This window comes from Neomonachus schauinslandi, chromosome 7 (genome assembly GCF_002201575.2).
Source record: "Neomonachus schauinslandi chromosome 7, ASM220157v2, whole genome shotgun sequence".
NCBI lineage: Eukaryota > Metazoa > Chordata > Mammalia > Carnivora > Phocidae > Neomonachus > Neomonachus schauinslandi.
In genome coordinates this window covers 26164893-26185686 of record NC_058409.1, presented here as the reverse complement: position 1 = coordinate 26185686, position 20794 = coordinate 26164893, and the positions used below count along the sequence as shown (strand labels likewise).

At 38.1% G+C, this 20794-nt stretch overlaps 1 protein-coding gene across 3 annotated transcripts in view; it reads right to left on the bottom strand.

Annotated features, from left to right (window-relative positions):
- DDX46 (DEAD-box helicase 46) overlaps positions 1-20794 on the bottom strand; it is a 77691-nt gene that overhangs the window by 51944 nt on the left and 4953 nt on the right. For all 3 annotated transcript variants that reach the window (XM_044916742.1, XM_044916741.1, XM_021701783.1), the window contains exons 3-13: positions 19897-20040; positions 14464-14560; positions 11417-11582; positions 8269-8420; positions 7148-7261; positions 5896-6061; positions 5054-5174; positions 4302-4477; positions 3250-3371; positions 2149-2227; positions 292-374 (exon numbers count right to left, since the gene is read on the bottom strand). In XM_044916742.1, coding sequence (XP_044772677.1) covers positions 292-374; positions 2149-2227; positions 3250-3371; positions 4302-4477; positions 5054-5174; positions 5896-6061; positions 7148-7261; positions 8269-8420; positions 11417-11582; positions 14464-14560; positions 19897-20040 — 1420 coding nt within the window. The remainder of the gene's footprint in view (positions 1-291; positions 375-2148; positions 2228-3249; positions 3372-4301; positions 4478-5053; positions 5175-5895; positions 6062-7147; positions 7262-8268; positions 8421-11416; positions 11583-14463; positions 14561-19896; positions 20041-20794) is intronic.

Sequence of the window (20794 nt, the reverse complement as noted above, 5' to 3'; positions counted from 1 at the left end):
ACTATAAAATATGAAAGCTTAAGCTTCTATTATCAGCACTCCAATTCTAATTTTACCAATGATGGTTTTAAAAGACCAACAGAGAAAGCCTGCACAAATACCTTCTGAACCAGTTTTATGAGGAATTCAAAACATAAATATCTATTTCAATTTCATATGTCCTCAACTTACTATATTACAGCGCCAACAAAAATGTGTGTGAGAATTTCAGACCCCATAAGAACATTTCATTCTCACGGCAATTACAAGGTTTATTTTATAGTTCAAAACACTAAGACATTTAGTGATTACCTGTGGTTCAAAACCCATGTCAAACATTCTGTCTGCTTCATCTAAAACAACATATGTCACTCTTCGAAGATTTGTGACCCGACCTAAGATGAGGGAAAAAAAATAAAGACAAAACGAAAACTAAAAATCAGTCACAATTCATTTTATGACTACCAAGAACTTTAAAAAACTGTAAAGGGAACTAAAATGCCTGACTTAACCAGAGGGGTAAGTTAGGTATGTTTAAACAGTGAAACGAAATTTTGGTCTACAAGATCTTAATCTAATGGCAAGTACTTTCTGACAATGGGTATATGAGGCCCTTTATTTTGTCAAACTCGTCTCTTGCATACCATCATAGGGCCTGAAGGACCTGTAAAATTCAGAAAACAGCCCTCTCCAAAACACATCATAAAACTAAGACTGAGATGAAGCATCGAGCCACATCAGCCATTATCTGACAGCATCACCTAGGAAAAAACATATTAGAGATTACAGCGCATGTGTGGAAAGCAAGTTCCAGTGCTAACTATTTTAGATGCAGAAAACCTCCTTTTTATATTAATTTATAAACTACTTCCACAGAGTTAGAAGCTTCTAATGGGCATGTCAAGATATTAATGAGAAGCTGTTCAACATCATTAGGTAACTAAAGTACTACACAAAAACTTCAAATACCAAATGTACTGCATATATACATTTTTCTATACAAAGATATAAATTCAATTTTATTAAATGGTCCCACTGGTTTAAATAGTAGCAAGGTGTTTCTTAGCCAGCAGAAACTAAATACATACACAGGAAAGCCTTTCTAAAGGATTAACACAAGCATTTCTATCAACTGATGAATCAATCACCTGGCAAAAACATGTATAAAATAGTTATTCAATATAAATCAAAAAGACAGATAAAGGAAAAAGGTAAAATTAATCAAGATGAATTTCAGGAGACTTAATCAATGCAGCATTGAGAAAAAACAAGGGATTATTTTATCAGTATTCAACCCAAAACTTTTTATGCTGTACAGGCACAGAGATTTATCAAACAACTTCAGTGTCACTTCGCCAACATCATGGAGAATTAGAAGTAAATGTATACAGAAATTCAAGCAGAATGCTATGAGAAACATGCATTACTCACAGTTTTTAATACTCTACTATGTATATACTGAATATTGCAATGGAAACCTTTGAAAGCATTTTCTTCAAAAAACTAAGAAATGAAGCCAAAATAAATGCTTCCTAATATTTAAGTATTCCATACTAACATCTGCAGCCCCCATTAGTTCTGCAAAGTTGGGAACAGCATTAAATGACCTACCTTGGATGGCTTACGTCTCGGAAGCCCAGTTCTATAAATCTTGAAGGGCCTTTCTCCACAGAAGTTAAATAATGTCAACAGTTTAGTAACAGTTTTGATAGGGAATAATTTAACAAGCACAACATATGAGCTAAAAAACATGCAATATTTACAAAAGATAAAATTTCTTGAAGCTGCAATACCTTAATTTATCCAGTACTGTAAGAAAATACTAGCTCCTGTGGTAGAAAAAGTCTAAAGCTTAGAATAATAATAATAATAAAAGGATAGTTCACCCCCCCCAACCCATTAAAAGCAAAGCTAGGCCAAAATTTGATTAAGAATCCACGTTAAGAGCTAAAAAGATCAGATGGAGTTAGTTCTGAAAAGAAGTTGTGAATTAAATTACAATAATATTATGAACGCTTGCAACAATAACCTTATCGCAAAATTTTAAGATATTACAGCTTTAAGAAGAAATATAAAAACATTTCAGTGATTTCTTGTATCTGCTTTAATAAAAATGTACAGAATTCAAAAAAGAGAAACAAGAACAAAAAAAAAATAACCCTGACTTACCACTGTTAGCTGCTAACATGTCAATCATTCGACCAGGTGTGCAAACAATAATTTCAGCACCTCTTTTCAGCTCAGCAATCTAATGAAAAAGATGAAATTTTACAGTCTATTTAACACTATTACTTATTTAAACAAATCTGAAAATACTGCCCAGGGTCCCTGCACAGCTCCATAGGGTAAAGACAGTGAGGTCTAATTAGAAGCCTCCAAAGCTTCCTGCTTAATTCTTTGGAATGCTGGTGTACAACCAAAGTAAGAGGAAGCGGCAACATGACCACATGGTGCTGTAACTTTGAACTCAGTGAAAACCAGAGAATTTTACCAATTTAATTTGACATGATCCCTCAAAACAAGGAGAGGAGCATGAGAGAGCAGTAATTAAAGCAATTATACAGACCAATTATTTCAAGTTAGGAGTTGTTTCCACAACCAGTGTTTTAAAAATGAAATAGAATGGTAAAAACAGAATGGACTAGAGATCATAAAACTTTTGTTTGACTTCTATATAATATTCATGCATATATCAAGTTATTTTTGTAAATATCATTTCTTACAATAAACTGTCATCAAAACAACTGAGGAAGATAAGCTCAGAAAACATAAAGTGTTTAGTAATAGCAACTATTCCTCAGAAAGGGTTTTGTGGTTAAATAAGTTCAGAAAATGTCACTTAATTTATCCCATTTTTCTAGTATCACAAGATATATTTGTTATTAAAGACTAAGAAGTCCTGCAGGAAAAAAAAACCCTACTTTAACATTGTATAATGTGACATTTCCAAAACTTATTTGATCACAGAACCCATTTTTTTTCCTCCTTCTAGTTAAAGCAAAATATCTAATGACTGTCATTCTTTAGAAGACACTTGGAGGGGCGCGTGGGGGGGCTCAGTCGTTAAGCGTCTGCCTTCGGCTCAGGTCATGATCCCAGGGTCCTGGGATCCAGCCCCACATCGGGCTCCCTGCTCCACAGGAAACCTGCTCTTCCCTCTCCCACTCCCCCTGCTTGTGTTCCTGCTCTCGCTGTGTCTCTCTCTGTCAAATAAATAAATAAAATCTTTAAAAAAAAAAAAAAAGAAGACACTTGGAGATGGGTACCTACCTGCTCACTGATTCCTGTTCCTCCATAAACACACACCACTCTAAGTCCCAGGGTCTTCGAAAACTTCTTACATTCTTTAGTAATCTGTAAAGCCAGTTCTCGAGTTGGAGTCATGATGACAGCTGAAAAGATAAATATGTCAAAAGACTAACCACCAAAATTCTGGAGGCTATGCTTTAAAGTGTTAAATTTAACCTCTATAATAACATTCAAATTTCTTAGTCTAATTTTTGTTTTCATTTGTTTTATGGACCTTGGAAAATCCTATTTCAAAAGCTTTATAACAGCAGACGTTGTGGTATATGATAATTTTAAGTAGATTTTAAGAACATGCTATAGAAAGATAAATGAGAGTTAAATGCCTCACTCAACCATCAGGAAAATACTTGGTTGCAAAGAATGCAAATCATTCTCAACTGCAAATCACAGAGCAAAGATAATCAAGTGACTCACTGTGCTGCAGAGCCATACCTCGGTCTCCGGGAAACAACCTTGGTCTGAGGGGCAGACAGAGTAGGAATATATTGTGCCCTCTTTTTCCAAGAGAGGAGCTGAACAAATTTCCAAAACCCTACTCAAATGTGCAAAACACATTTCTGCCAAATGAATCAAGAAATGAATCTGAAGACCTAATCCTGAAGGAAATGCTGGCACTATACAGCCTTTTAAGGCCAAAAATAAAAAAAGGAAATATATTTCCCTACAATCTTCCATGTTGAGTTTATTGATCCATGATACTCGCTAAGCACAAACCTCAATATAAATAAACAGATAGATGCACGAGGAGTCTACCTGCCGAGTCAGAGTTTAAAAATTGAGCTGTGCCAGGAGAGGCTGTTTTTGTACTTCTGAGATGTCACTCCAGAGCTCTGAAGATTCTCACTCCACCTGCTGGTAAGGGGAAATCAGCCCCAAAGTGCCAAATTTATAAAGGAAATGTACATAAAGACATCTTTATTGTTATAATAGAACATTATAAAGTATCAGGTCTTTCTGATTAACTGACAACAAAGGTGTTACCTGAAAAAACACTTTAATGAAAGGAATTGTACCTATTGGCCCCTCTCCTTCTTCTAATGACCTCTGATCCATGATGTGTCTAAACATGGGTAACAGAAAAGCAATGGTCTTTCCGCTTCCTGTCTTGGCAATACCAATCAAATCTCGTCCAGACATTATAGCAGGAATCGCCTGGGTTTGGATTGGTGTGGGCTTTTCATAGCCATGCCTTAAAAAGCAAACCAAAGGAAGACAAGGTAAAAAGTGAGATCTCTGGGTCTCTCAAAGTCCCATAATAAGGTTTTCCAAAATGTGGCATATCCGTACAGTGAAATAATATTTGCCAAAAAGGAATGAAGTACTGAGGCATTCTACATCATGGATGAACACTGAAAATGTTACGGTAAGTGAAAGAAGCTGGTCACAAAAGACTACATTAGTACAATCCCATTTATAGGAAATGTCCACAACAGACAAATCTAGAGACAGTAGATTCGTGGCTGCTTAGGAGAGGAGAAGGGAGAAGCGTGACTATGAATGGATACAGGCCTCCTCTGGATAATGAAATGTTATAAAATTAGATTATGGTGATCACTGTTTAACTCCATTAAGTATACTAAAAATCACTGAACTGTATACTCAAAGAGTAAACTCTATGACATGTAAATGCTACCTCAATAAAGCTGTGTAAGAAAAAAATAGTAAGTTTTCGTATTAGAATAAAAGTATAACAGAGTTAATTGTATAAAAGAACCATTCTGAATAGAAAGACATTGAAAAATGTAGATAATTGCTAACCACTTACTTTTTGAGAGAATTTAAGATCTTCATGGAAATTCCACACTGGACCCAAGATTTAATTGGTTTGGGGCAACCTTTTCCCTTGACAGTAATGCCCTCCATTTCCAACCGAAATACGTTTACCTCTACAAAACAAAATCCAGATTAAAAGCTGTTAAATATTGTTCCATTAATGCCTTCTACTTTTCAGTCAGGCCCGGTAAGATTAAGAATCTTCAAATCTTTTTTTTATTGCTACTAAAGATAGCGCCACAGAAAAGCTACAGGACAAAATATTGAACAGCTCACGGAGACAGTTAATACAATCAGTGCCACAACTAACTGGAGACAAAAAGAAATACTCCAATTTCTATAATTTGCTTTTACTATGTCTTATATTATAATATCAATAAAAAACAATGATTGACAGGTAATACAGTTTTTCTCCAAGCAAGAGTTGTACAGATTATCCTTATTCTACCAGTATTACAAGATTCACATTGGTTCCTAACCCTCAAATCCCAGAAGGAAAAGGTTAACAATACTTAATTTGGTAACTTCACATAAAGAGTACTCTCAACCCTAAAAATCTCAACTACATGAGCCAAACTAATTTTTGCTCATTTTTAAAAATACTTCCAAAACTACACTGATTTCTCACAGGTCTGAATCTTTGCAGATGACGTTCATAACTCCCTAGAATGACTTCTCACAGTCTAGTTTCCTTTCTCACTTCTTCAGGTAAGCCATGCAAATTCCTCCTACTCAAGCATCAACTCACACACCTATCCAATATTCCTCCTGAGCAAAGCAAAGCATACCCCCTCTGTTCCCACAATAACTAATAAATGAATGAAAGAATTTTACCTTCTTGAGACATTTTTGCTAATTCTGGAACTTCAACATAAAAGTTTTTTCTGAATGGTTCATATTCAATTTTTCCATGGTCCACTGGTTCTAGAAGCTTTCTCTGTTTTGTCTGATAGCCTGTAAGAGCTGTCTGAAGATCAACTTCTTCCTCCTCTGAAGAATACTATTTAAAAAAAAAAAAAAATGTAAAAAAAGCTAAAACAATTACTATTTTCTCCTTACGGGAGGGAGTATTCCTAGCTTTTAAAATCCTCCTCTCCTGGGGCACCTGGTTGGCTCAGTTGGTTAAGCGTCTGCCTTCAGCTCAGGTCATGATCCCAGAGTCCTGGGATCTAGTCCCACGTCCAGCTTCCTGCTTAGCGGGAAGTCTGTTTCTCCTTCTCCCTCTGTCCCTCCCCACCCCTTGTGCTCTCTTTCTCTCTCAAATAAATAAAATATCTCTAAAAAACATTTAAATAAAAAAATAAAATAAAATCCTCCTCTCTTAAAAAAATAGAGATAGATAAATAGATAGATAGATAGATAGATAGATAGATAGATAGATAGATAAAATCCTCCTCTCCTAGAAAATATTCTTTGGCCTTTATTTTTTTGCATTCTGAAATTCTTCAACTTAGTTTCTTTATTCTGGGCCCTCACAGAACATCCGAATGACAACATAAAGCTAAAATAACAAAAATAATTCTAATATGGCTTTAAGGAAGTTTTGATATAATTCTCTCCACACAAATCTTTACAAGGCATGTTAATAGGAAGAAATTCGGGCGCCTGGGTGGCTCAGTTGGTTAAGCGACTGCCTTCAGCTCAGGTCATGATCCTGGAGTCCCTGGATCGAGTCCCGCATCCGGCTCCCTGCTCAGCGGGGGGTCTGCTTCTCCCTCTGACCCTCCTCCCTCTCATGCTCTCTCTCTCTCATTGTCTCTCTCAAATAAATAAATAAAATCTTTAAAAAAAAAAAAAAGATACCAAGAAATTCAATTCATTCTGTCACTTTATTTCTTCCCCCACCTTATATGTCTGAGGTGAACTGATGAGGGGCAGAGGGGAAGCAAAATGTGCGCATACAGAAAAAGGTCAAAGATTCCAGAATGTTCTATCCACTGGCTAGGCAGCAACAATACTATTGAGAATAACAAGAATTCCTTGTAAGATTACTTTCTATAATTGAAAAGCACAACTCTACCAACGCTTTCTAATAAATACTTCTAGAATACTATCATGAACAAAGTCAAAATTAATGAAGAATTACCTCCATGGCATCCTGGTCATTCTCCATCAGCTCACCTTTCTTCTTATCAGAATCTACCACTGCTTTTTTGGTTGTCACAACAGTGACAACTTTTGTGACCGTTGGCCCAGACTTCTAAAATAAAAGAGGGATATATAAAGTATTTGTAAAAGTGAAAAACAAATTGTATGCAAATGAAACACAGTAATAACTGTCACAATTTATAATTCGAATTAACTTAGTTACTACTGAAAACTTAATTGACAAAAAACAATTCTCCTTATGAATTTGTTTAAATTTTAAAAATGTAACGTAACTGCATTATATAATATATAGTTTTACTGTATATTTTATATAATACTGTGTAGTTTAATATCATTTTATACAATATGTAAAGTTATATAACATTTAATATTTTAATATAGTTCACTTTAAAAATACTACTAAATGGGGCACCTGGGTGGCTCAGTTGGTTAAGTGATTGCCTGCGGCTCAGGTCATGATCCTGGAGTCCCGGGATCGAGTCCCACATCAGGCTCCCTGCTCGGCGGGGAGTCTGCTTCTCCCTCTGACCCTCCCCCCTTCATGCTCTCTCTCTCTCAAATAAATAAAATCTTTAAAAATATATACTACTAAATGGTACTTTTCACTCACTGGACAAGCCAGACACTGTTCAGGGAACTTATAATAAATCAATAAACAAAGCAGATAAAGGTCACGGCTCTTAGGGAGCTTTTATTTTACAAGAAGGGAAAAACAATAAAGACAGTAAAAAGCTAAACTATATATTCTGTCAAAAGCTAACAAGTATTATTAAAAAAAAGAAACATACACTATGGGAAAGGGGCTCAAGCATGAAAGATAAAAAGTGGGGAAGAAGTCTGGAGAGGACCTATTGAGAAGTCAACAATAAGCAAAGATATCAAACAAAGATGGTGGTGATAAGAGTGATTTCTCAAAGGCTTACAGCTAAAACTCCCAAGCAACTACAGTACTGAGAAAAAGTACTAGCATTTTTGAGATGGGGGAGGAAATAACTTTCTAAAGTCAGGCAAGTCAGCAGTAGGTCAATGCGACAGTAATTTAAGTTACCCAATTAGGAATACTGGATAAACCCTTAAAAATAAGAGAAAATGGCATACCTTTTCATTTCCCCCACCACCTTTCACACTTCTCATATTAAACTTCTTTACTTCCTCTTTTACTTCTTCCATGTAAGCATCTAATGGATCTAACTCCTCACCCTCCATTTCATTTCCTTCCTTTTCAGCCTCTGCAGGATCATCTTCATCATCTAAAATAGCAGAAACACTTTTCTGTACACACGTTTCCAAAGGAAATACTTCATAAAGGGGCGCCTGGGTGGCTCGGTCGTTAAGCGTCTGCCTTCGGCTCAGGTCATGATCCCAGGGTCCTGGGATCGAGCCCCACATCAGGCTCCCCGCTCAGCCAGGAGCCTGCTTCTCCCTCTCCCACTCCCCTTGCTTGTGTTCCCTCTCTCACTGTGTCTCTGTCAAATAAATAAAATCTTTAAAAAAAAAAAAAAAGAAATACTTCATAATCAGATCGCAGCCCACCACTACCCGTTCTCTCCCTGCCCAAATGCCCTCCCTTCCAATCAACCCAGTGCAAATACTCACACTTATGAGTTTCTTAATCAAGCATGTTATCAGTTTTAAATAGTAATAATGATAAATTATAAGGTAAATTGAAAAGAGCTAGGACTAAAAAACTCCTAAATGATAAGGTTTCTTTTCTTTCAATTACTTTTTATTTGTTTTTTATTGTTTTAAAGATCTTATTTATTTATTTATTTGACAAAGAGAAAGAGCTGAGGAGGGGGAGCAGCAGGGAGAAGGAGACACAGGCTCTGAGCAGGGAGCCCAATTTGGGGCTCCATCCCAGGACCTTGGATCATGACCTGAGTTGAAGGCAGACACTTAACCAACTGAGCCACCCACATGTCCCAGAACAACCTTTTTTTAAAATCAGAGGAAAAACTCATATTTTAAATTCAAGACAATCTAACTTTTTTTCATATAACTAAGACATCATTTCCCCTTAAAGATACAATCCCTTCATCTATTTAAACTACTCTGTGAAACTTTCACAAAAACCGAAAAATTCACCGAATTTTCACAGAAAAATGGAAAAAAATTCCAGTTTCCTATAAAATTTCACACTCATCTACTTCACTATAACCTCAAGTCAAAATCACATATGGCAGGGAAATAGTTCTGAGTTATGAAAAATCAGGAGGGACCTGAAAACATGCTTTTAATTTACCTTCATTACTAACAATATTTGTAGTTTAATAATTAAAGAGCTATTTACTGACTATGCCCATAAGAACCCAACTAACCAGTCTAAGGTAAAATCAGTAATCCTTATTGAACGGTACCTTACAATTTACATATTAACATATATATTTACAAGAGATTGAATATCTCAATACGAATCCAGCAATTCCACTTCTAGATATATATTCAAAAGAACCAAAAGCAGGTATTCAAAGAGATATTTGCACATTATTCATAGCAGCATTTTTCACAACAGCCAAAGGGTAAAACAATCCACATAGCCAACAGAGAAACAGGTAAACACAAAATGGACTCAGCCATAAAAAAGGAATGAAATTGTGATACATGCCACAACATGGAAGAACCCTGAGGACATTATACTGAGTGAAATAAGCCCAGATGCAAAAGGACAAAGACGATATGATTGCACATATATAAGGTACCTGGAATAGGCAAACTGACAGAATTACCAGGGATAAGGGGGTGAAGAGTAGGACAGGATGGGGAGTAATCTTTATTGGGTACAGGGGGCACCTAGTTGGATCAGTCAGTAGACCATGCAACTCTTGATCTCAGGGTTGTGGGTTCAAGCCTTACATTGGGTATAGCAATTACTTAAGTTTTTAAAAATCTTAAAAAAAAAAAAAAAAAGAAAAAGAAAATAGAGAAAAAAAAGAAATCTGGGGATGCCTGGTGGCTCAGTCGGTTAAGTGGCTACCTTTGGCTCAGGTCATGATCCCAGGGTCCTGGGATCGAGTCCCACATTGGGCTCCTTGCTCAATGGGGAACCTGCTTCTCCCTCTGCCTGCGGCTTCCCGTGCTTGTGCGCACATGCTCTCCCTCTCTCTGACAAATAAATATTAAAAAAAAAAAATCTATATTGTGTACAGTTTCTGTGTGGAATGATGAAAAAATTCTAGAAATGGATAGTGCTGACGGATGATGAACAACACCATGAATGTATGTAATGCCAAAGAACTGTACACTTAAAAATGGTTAAAATGTGGGCTCCTGGGTGGCTAGGTCGCTTGAGCGCCTGACTCTTGATTTCAGCTCAGGTCATGATCTCAGGGTCCTGGGATCCAGCCCTGTGTCAGGCTCCTCACTCGGCGGGGAGTCTACTTGAGGTTTCTCTCTCCCTCTGCCACTCCCTCTGATCACTCACTCTCGCTCTCTCTCTCTCTCTCATTCACATGGATAGATCTTTAAAAAATATATTGGGGGGGCACCTGGGTGGCTCAGTCGTTAAAGCGTCTGCCTTCGGCTCGGGCTGTGATCCCAGGACCCTGGGATCGAGCCCCGCATCGGGCTCCCTGCTCCACGGGAAGCCTGCTTCTCCCTCTCCCACTCCCTCTGCTTGTGTTCCCTCTCTTGCTGTCTCTCTCTGTCAAATAAATAAATAAAATCTTAAAAAAAAAAAAAATATTAGGGCACCTGGGTGCCTCTATCAGTTAAGTGACTGACTCTTGATTTTGGCTCAGATCATGATCTTGCAGTTGTGGGATTGAGCTCTGAGTCCGGCTTCATGCTAAGTCTGCGTCAGATTCTCTCTCCTTCTCTCTGTTCCTCCCCCTACGCATGCACACTCATGCTCTCTCTCAAATAAATAAATAAATAAATCTTTAAAAAATATATTAAAAAAAAATGGTTGGAGTGCCTGGGTGACTCAGTCGGTTAAGGCACGGGCTCCTGAGCCACCTGAGCTACCTTCGGCTCAGGTCACGATCCTGGGACCCTGGGATCGAGCCCCATGTTGGGCTCCCTGCTCAGTGGGGAGTCTGCTTCTCTCTCTCCCCTCTGCTCCTCCCCCCGCTCATGCTCTCTCTCTCGCTAATAAAATCTTAGGGAAAAAAAAAAAAGGTTAAGATGTTATGTATATTTTCCACAGTAAAAAATAGCCTAAAAATTCCCAGCATGAAATATTACTCATATTTCTAGAATATGCTACATGAATTGTTATATAGGCTATTAGTCTAACAAATGAATATACCATCATCATCTTCTAAACTCCATTTTTTCCCTTGTTTCATCTCTTCAATTTCCTTTTTCAGTTCCCCTATGTTTTCCATGGCCTTTTTACGTTGCTCTTCTCGCCATTTTTCTACTCTTTCTTTTCGCTTTCTCATTTCTTCTTCCAGCTTATTCTGATCAAAGTTCTTGGGGAAAATGAGAGATACAGAGGGAAACAAAGATTAACAACTTTATTCCAGAGACATTCCAAAAAAATTCTCCAAATTATAAAAAAGGAAAAGGAAAAACAGCTGTATTTACAAACTCCTCAATTTAGACCAGATTTAGATCACACATCCTTTTTTTTTTTTTGAGTGTTTATAGTAGCTTTATTTATAATAGCTCCCAAATTGAAACAATTGCTGGGACACATCTTTTAAATATACCCACGAATATACCAGCAAAATGAAATCACAATGAAAAGCATCTTCAACTAAGAAAGCAGACAGACTTCAAACATGATAAACTAATCTCATTTTAATTTCAGGCAAGATGCTAACATGAATCCACTTTCTTCCTCAAACTAGAAACTAAATGAATTAACAAGGAAAATTCCCCAGTTATTAGTTATTCTCAACTTTAAATCCTCTAAACTCCTCAAAGATTGCCTCCATAAAAAACAAATTTTCTATTACAAATTAGTAAGTGAAAGCTATTTATCAACATGATTAAAAAGTTACGTTCTTTAAGTCTTTAAGTCTAAGTTTCCTAGAAACAGCCATTCCAAAGACTTTATCAAGATGATTAATAATTCTCTGAAAAGGAGAAAGCAAACCATTTTCACAGGCATAAGCAGGAACTCAATGACTAAACATCATAGAAATAAAAAATTGACATATGCTGGGGTGCCTGGGTGGGTCAGTATGCTAAGAGTCTGACTTCGGCTCAGGTCATAATCTCGGGGTACTGGGATCGAGCCCTGCTTTGGGCTCCCTGCTCAGCAGAGAGTCTGCTTGTCCCTCTCCATCTGCCCCTGCCTCAGCTCATGCTCTGTCTCTCTCTCAAATAAAAAAGATTTTTTTTTTTAAATTTACATATGCTATCATTATAGATACGGAAATACATACATCAAAAAACAGTCAAAGAAAATACCACAAAATTTTAATGCTGACTTGAAACTAATGTAACACTGGATGTTAACTACCCTGGAATTAAAATTAAAAACTTAATTAAAAAAAAAAAATTTAGGTCACCTGGCTGGCTCAGTCAGAAGGACACGCGACTCTTAATCTTAGGGTCGTGAAATGGGTATAGACCCACATTGGGTGAGGAGATTACTTAAATAAATCAACTTAAAAAAAAAAAAGGTATACAACTTTTTTGGAGGGTACTTTGATACCATTTATCAAAATGTTAAATGCATATACCCACTGACAAAACCATTTCACTGATTGTAATTTACCCTATTCTATATTTACAAAAGACATGTCTAAAAGGATTCATGTAGGGGCGCCTGGGTGGCTCAGTTGGTTAAGCAACTGCCTTCGGCTCAGGTCATGATCCTGGAGTCCCGGGATCGAGTCCCGCATTGGGCTCCCTGCTCAGCGAGGAGCCTGCTTCGCCCTCTGACCTCCCCCCTCTCATGTACTCTCTCTCTCATTCTCGCTCTCTCAAATAAATAAATAAATAAATCTTTAAAAAATAAATAAATAAATAAAAAATAAAAGGATTCATGTACCACTGTTCATAATGAGACTGGAAATAACCTAAATGTCCATTAAAGGTGATTTCTTTACCTTGTTTCAACAGAACACTATGCAGGCATTAAAAACAATGAGCTATATCTATATATGCAGTTACAGAAGATCTCCAATATATAACAAATGAAAACAAGGTACTCTATTTAAGTTGGATGGTGGGTATACCACTGTGTATTCTTCCTCAGACCATATATATTGATAAAATAATGCATAATTTAAAAATGAACAAAAGCAGGTCCCCTGGCAAGCTCAGTCAGTGGAGCTTGCAACTCCTGATCTGGGGGTTGAGTTTGAGCCCCACAATGGGAGTAGAGATTACTTAATAAAAAATAAATAAATAAATAAGGAACAAAAGCAAGGTACAGAATAGTACATATAGTATCATCATATTTTGTTAAGTAAAAACAGTAACATATATAGATATGCAATACTTTTGAGAAAAAAATGTTCTAATAGGGACAGCTTTCACTTTTTTATTTTACATACTATCATTTATCTCAAAATAAAAATAGGGATGCCTGGGGGCGCCTGGCTGGCTCAGTTGGTTAAGCGACTGCCTTCGGCTCAGGTCATGATCCTGGAGTCCCGGGATCGAGTCCCACATCGGGCTCCCTGCTCAGCAGGGGGTCTGCTTCTCCCTCTGCCCTCTTCCCTCTCGTGCTCTCTGTCTCTCATTCTCTCTCTCTCAAATAAATAAATAAAATCTTTAAAAAAAAAAAAAATAGGGATGCCTGGGTGGCTCAGTTGGTTAAGCATCTGCCTTCAGCTCAGGTCATAATCCCAGGGTTCTGGGATCAAGCCCATGTCAGGATCTTTGTTCAGCAGGGAGTCTGCTTCTCCCTCTCCCTCTCTCTCTGCTGCTCCCCCTGCTTGTGCTCTCTCACTCTTTCTCAAATAAATAAATAAAATCTTTAAAAATAAATAAATAAAATAAAAATAAAAATATTTAGGGGCACCTAGCTGGCTCAGTCGGTAGAGCATGGGGCTCTTGATCTCAGGGTCGTGAGCTCAAGCCCCAGGTTGGATGTGGATCCTACTTAAAAAAAAAACAAAATAGGGGCGCCTGGGTGGCTCAGACGGTTAAGCGTCTGCCTTCGGCTCAGGTCATGATCCCAGGGTCCTGAGATCGAGTCCCGATCGGGCTCCCTGCTCCTTGGGAGCCTGCTTCTCCCTCTGCTTCTCTCTCTCTCTCTCTCATGAATAAATAAATAAAATCTTTAAAAAAAAAAAAACCAAAATAAACTATATAGCAATAAAAAACCCTGACAGTTTGTGATCACAGACACAAAAATCTGATATTATACAATTATTTAGTTAGTAAACATACGCCAGCATCTTTTTCTTTTTCATCCTCCTTGTCATCTTTGTCTTTTTTCTTCTCTTTAGAACTTTCCCCACTATCTGTTTTTTCTTTGGACCTAGACCTACCAAAAAAGAGAGAAAGAAACATCATCTATTTATGCTTGGAAACATTCACATTTAAAATACATTTAAAGGGGGCGCCTGAGTGACTCAGTCAGTTAAGTGTCCAACTATTGATTTCAGCTCAGGTTGTGATCTCAGAATCATGGGGATCAAGCCCCACGTCCAGCTCTGTGCTGAGCATGGAGTCTAATTAAGATTCTCTCCCTCTGCCCCTCCCTGCACCCCACTTACATGCGCGCGCACTCACTCTCTCTCAAAAACAAAATAAATAAAATAAAATACATTTAAAGACTTGCATTTTACTTTTTAGGTAAGAAACTTCCAAAAGTCAACTTTACTTTTATACTAATAAACACCTTGGAAATATAATGAAAATTAAATCCTATAACATTAGTTACAAATATTATTAAATATTTGGCAATTTGGCCAAGAAAAAGTAGACCTATCATATAAAAATGACAAAATTTAGGGCGCCTGGGTGGCTCAGTGGGTTAAGCGACTGCCTTCGGCTCAGGTCATGATCCTGGAGTCCCTGGATCGAGTCCCGCATCGGGCTCCCTGCTCAGCGGGGAGTCTGCTTCTCCCTCTGACCCTCCCCCCTCTCATGCTCTCTCTCTCTCTAGCTCATTCTCTCTCGCAAATACATAAATAATATCTTTAAAAAAAAATGACAAAATTTAAATAGAAGAGGTAAAATTTAACATACAGCGAAATTTACCAAAACATTAGCATTCTCCAAGATAATTTTTAATTCATTTAAAAATTAATAAAGTTTAGAGTGCCTGGGTTGCTCAGTTGGTTAAGCATTTGCCTTTGGCTCGGGTCATGATCTCAGGGTCCGGGGATCGAATCCCACATCAGGCTCCTTGCTCAGCAGGACGTCTGCTTCTCCCTCTCACTCTCCTTATATACTCTTTCTCCCCATCAAATAAATAAAATCTTAATTTTTTTTTAAAGATTTATTTATTTATTTATTTGAGAGAGACAGAATGAGAGAGAGAGCACATGAGAGGGAGGAGGGTCAGAGGGCGAAGCAGACTCCCTGCCGAGCAGGGAGCCCAAAGCGGGACTTGATCCAGGGACTCCAGGATCATGACCTGAGCCAAAGGCAGTCACTTACCCAACTGAGCCACGCAGGCACCCTAAAATCTTAATAATGTTTAAAACCCCAAGAGGCCTTGCATTTCACCCCCATGTTTGGTATCTTGTAAGTAAAAAAGAATTTCTTGGGGCGCCTGGGTGGCTCAGTTGGTTAAGCATCTGCCTTCGGCTCAGGCCATGATCTCAGGGTCCTGGGACTGAGTCCTGTGTCAGGCTCCCTGCTCAGTGAGGAGTCTGCTTCTTCCTCTCCCTCTGCCCCTCCCCCTTGCTGATGCGCTCTCTCTAAAATAAGTAAATAAAATCTTAAAAAAAAAAAGAAAGAAATTTCTTAATTTAAATGCAATCAATTCAGGGCGCCTGGGTGGCTCAGATGGTTAAGCGTCTGCCTTCGGCTCAGGTCATGATCCCAGGGTCCTGGGATCAAGTCCCGGATCGGGCTCTCTGCTCCTTGGGAGCCTGCTTCTCCCTCTGCCTCTCTCTCTCTCTCTCTCATGAATAAATAAATAAAAATTTAAAAAAAAAATTATAAATGCAATCAATTCAGTCTTCTTTCCCCCCCTTTAAAAAAATTGGTGCTTGGGCGCCTGGGTGGCTCAGTTGGTTAAGCAACTGCCTTCAGCTCAGGTCATGATCCTGGAGTCCCGGGATCGAGTCCCGCATCGTGCTCCCTCCTCAGCGAGGAGCCTGCTTCTCCCTCTGACCCTCCCCCCTCTCGTACTCTCTCTCATTCTCGCTCTCTCAAATAAACAAATCTTTAAAAAAAAAAAAAAATTGGTGCTTTTTAAACCTTCCAGATTTCATGAAGATATCCAGAGGTAAAGAAGATATTCTCTAGTATAAACTTTTTTAAAAAGTTTACAATTATGCCATCGAATTTGGTCTTTAATCTGCTTTTATGTACAGAATGAGGTAGGTGGTCCTATTTCATTATATTGTAGCAAATGTCCCTAGTAGCACTTTTTTTAAAGTAGGCTCCACACTGAGCGTGAACTCACAACCCTGAGATCAAGACCTAAGTTGATATCAAGAGTCTGATGCTTAACCAAATGAGCCACCCAGGCACTCCCCCTGTACCCCAAGTACTACTTACTTAAAGAACTTTTTCCCACTAATTACACTGTCACCACTGTCATTTATTAAATGACCATATATGTGGGGATCTGTTTCTGGGCTCTTTATGTGGTTCCAATGATCTATTTGTCTATCTCTACACAAAAATCACATTTAATTTGACAACTTTATGACAAATTTTAGTATCTGGCAGAGCAAGCCCTCCTATCTTGTTCTTCAAGATTGTTTACGCCCTTGCATTTCTAATTTTATAATCAGTTTGTGAAATACTTTTCACGTATGCTAAGAACTTTTAAAACTTTTTTTTTTTTTTTAAAGATTTTATTTATTTATTTGACAGAGACACAGCGAGAGAGGGAACACAAACGGGGAGTGGGAGAGGGAGAAGCAGACTCCCTGCCGAGCAGGGAGCCCGATGCGGGACTCGATCCCGGGACTCCGGGATCATGACCTGAGCCGAAGGCAGTCGCTCAACCAACTGAGCCACCCAGGCGCCCTGCTAAGAACTTTTAAACATGAATATGGTTTGGTTTTTTGTTTTTTTTTTAAAGATTTTATTTATTTATTTGACAGAGAGAGACACAGCGAGAGAGGGAACACGAGCAGGGAGAGTGGGAGAGGGAGAAGCAGGCTTCCCGCAGAGCAGGGAGCCCGATGCGGGGCTCGATCCCAGGACCCTGGGATCATGACCTGAGCCGAAGGCTGACGCTCAATGACTGAGCCACCCAGGTGCCCCAAACATGAATATGTTTTGAAATTAATAAAATGCTTTTCCTAAATCTACTTAGACAAGCATGACTTTTCTCCTTGAATCTTATTAATATAAATAATTACACTGATTGATTTTCACTCTCTTTTTTGAAGAAGATTTTATTTATTCATTTGAGAGAGCACAAGCACGGGGAGGGGCAGAGGGAGAGAGAAGCAGATACTCCGCTGAGCAGGGAGCCCACCACAGGGTTCAAATCCCAGGACCCCAGGATCATGAGTTGAGCCGAAGGCAGACACTTAATGGACTGAGCCACCCAGGAGCCCCTGGACTGACTGATTTTTCTAATGTCAAACCAACCTTCCATTCCTGGAATAAATCCAAATAGTTCATAATTATTTTCTTTATATATTTTTTGATTTGGTGTAATAACCTTTATGTTTAGGTTAAATATAGCCTATAATTGTCTTTTCTCATACTGCCCTTCTCAGGTTTTAATATCTAGGGTTCTCCTCAATACATAACATGAATTGATGTTTCTTCTTTAAGTCTCTGTTCATCAAAAGTATCATTACAGAGCAAAAAGACAAACCACAGAGTAAAAGAATATATGTGCTATTCATATAAATGACAATCAACAACCATCCAGAGTATTTAAAAACAACAACAAAAACCTCCTCCAAGTCAATTTTTTTTTTGGAAGATTTTATTTATTTATTTGACAGCGAAAGAGCAAGCACAAGCAGGGGGAGCAGCAGAGGGAGAGGGAGAAGCAGGCTCCTCGCCGAGCAGGGAGCCCGATGTGGGACTCGATCCCAGGACACAGATCATGACCTGAGCTGAAGGCAGACGCTTAACCGACTGAGCCACCCAGGCACCCCTCCAAGTCAATTTTTAAAGAAACAACTCAACAGGAAAATAAGCAAAAGATTTTAACATACTTCAGAAAAGAAGAAATACAAATGACCAATAAACATATGAAGAGATGTTCAACCTCACTTGTCATCAAAGAAATACAAATTAAAACCACAATAATACTATTTCTAACCAATTAAAAAAATTAATGGGGGGCGCCTGGGTGGCTCAGTTGGTTAAGCGACTGCCTTCGGCTCAGGTCATGATCCTGGAGTCTGGGATCGAGTCCCGCATCGGGCTCCCTGCTCGGCAGGGAGTCTGCTTCTCCCTCTGACCTTCCTCCCTCTCATGCTCTCTATCTCTCATTCTCTCTCTCTCAAATAAATAAATAAAATCTTGAAGAAAAAAAAAAATTAATGGGACTGACAATACCAAATACTGGGAAGGGTATGGAGCAACAGAATTATACTGCTCACTGGAATACAATTAGTATACCCCCTTTAGAAAGCATTTGGGATTATTCAATAAAAGTGAAGCTATGCTGGGGTGGCTGGATGGCTCAGTCAGTTGAGCAAGCGACTCCTGATTTCAGCTCAGGTCACAATCTCAGGTTTGTTGGGCTCCACACTCAGCAGGGAGTCTACTGGAGATTGTCTCTCCCTCTGCCCCTGGCCCTGCTCGCGTGACTTGCGCGCACTCCCTCCCTCAAATAAATAAATTTAAAAAAATAATAATAATTAAGCGGGGCGCCTGGTTGGCTCAGTCGTTGAGCGTCTGCCTTCGGCTCAGGTCATGATCCCAGAGTCCTGGGATAGAGCCCCGCATTGCGCTCCCTGCTCCGCAAGAAGCCTGCTTCTCCCCCTCCCACTCCCCCTGCTTCTGTTCCCTCTCTCGCTGTCTCTCTCTCTGTCAAATAAATACATAAAATCTTTAAAAATAATAATAATCCCAATAGGCATTATTACACTGACATTGGTAAAATAAAATTTATAAAATAAAATTAATGACATGATAAAAACACTCATGATTAATATGAAGAATATACAGAAAACAGATACAAATTCATATATCAACTATCCTGTCACCACTTTAGAAACAGGCAAAAAACAAACCATTGAAAAGAGAAATATAAAGCATAAACATGCTCTAATAGATATAAATAATATCTTGAAATTGAATGGTACTGGCATTCTAAGGAAACATGTACATTTAACTTAACACAAGCAAAATTCACATCTATCCTGAAGAGCAATTCAGCAATGCATTATCATGAGTAAAAAAGTTGTCAGAAATGCTAAGAACATCATTTCAAAGGAAAAACAGAGTTCCTAAAAAGATGTTTATACAATATATTCCTAACCATTAACAGTAGGTATTAAATAAATAAGAGAACAATGTATTACGAACGTTAAAAGTAACTGAATCTAGTATTTTCCCATTGAATTACAAGCTTTATAATCTATTAAAACTCAACCAACAGTTGATGGTAGGAGCCAAAGTTAGTAATTATTTATAAAAGATTTTTTTTAAAAAAAGGAAGGAATAGGGAAGAGTCAGTTCCCAAACTGCATGAGAGATATAGTCCAACAATAACATTACCTATTCTCAGCTTTCTTGCTTTTATTGCCAGGACTAGAGGATCTGGATCGCCGGCCTCGGCTTCTACTCCTTGAGCGTCTCCTGTCTCGACTTCGAGATCTTCTTCGCTCTCGACTTCTGTCTCTCTCTCTACTTCTGGAACGCCTGAAAGGAGGACACTTTTCATTCATTCTATGACCAAGTAGAGTTTCTTTCAGATAATCGTTCTGTCCCCTGTTGAAAGAAGCTTCTTTACCATTATTAAAGGCTGAGATTTCAATTAACCATCAAATCAGGTAAAAAAGGGAACAAGTAAAGCCAATTCTTAGAAGTGGTTAATGAAAAAAATGAGGATACTAATTCCAAAATGATTATTTGTTGAAAAACATAGCAAATCTGTGAAATAAATCTGTCTTTTTGAAATCTACGGTCTACAGTAGAAAATCTAAATTTCAAAGTCAGCCAAAACCTAAGTATAAGGATGGGTACAATGGGGCTATGGAAAGATCACATATGAAGACTAGGAGACAATTTCTATTCTAGAGCTGATAGTGACATGACACATAGGGCAGATCAACTCTCTGGGTCACAGTTTTCTCATCTATATAATATGGAGACTCCACTTAGATAATCTCAAAATCCTTCTTGTTCTAAAACCTTGTAATTCTACTTTCACTCCTGAAAGTCAAAGACCAAATCTTAAAAAAATCAATTTCACTTAACACGTACTTGACTGAATTATATGAAACTGTTCCTGGGACCACATAATATGAAACTAAGCACTATCCACATTTTCATAAATGAGTATTTTCCCTGAGTACCATGTAATACCTTTGCAATTTCTCCTTCCAATGTTTGCAAGAGTTTTTTCTGTCATCAGCTCACAGCACCTATACAACCTTGTCTTCTTTCCTATTAT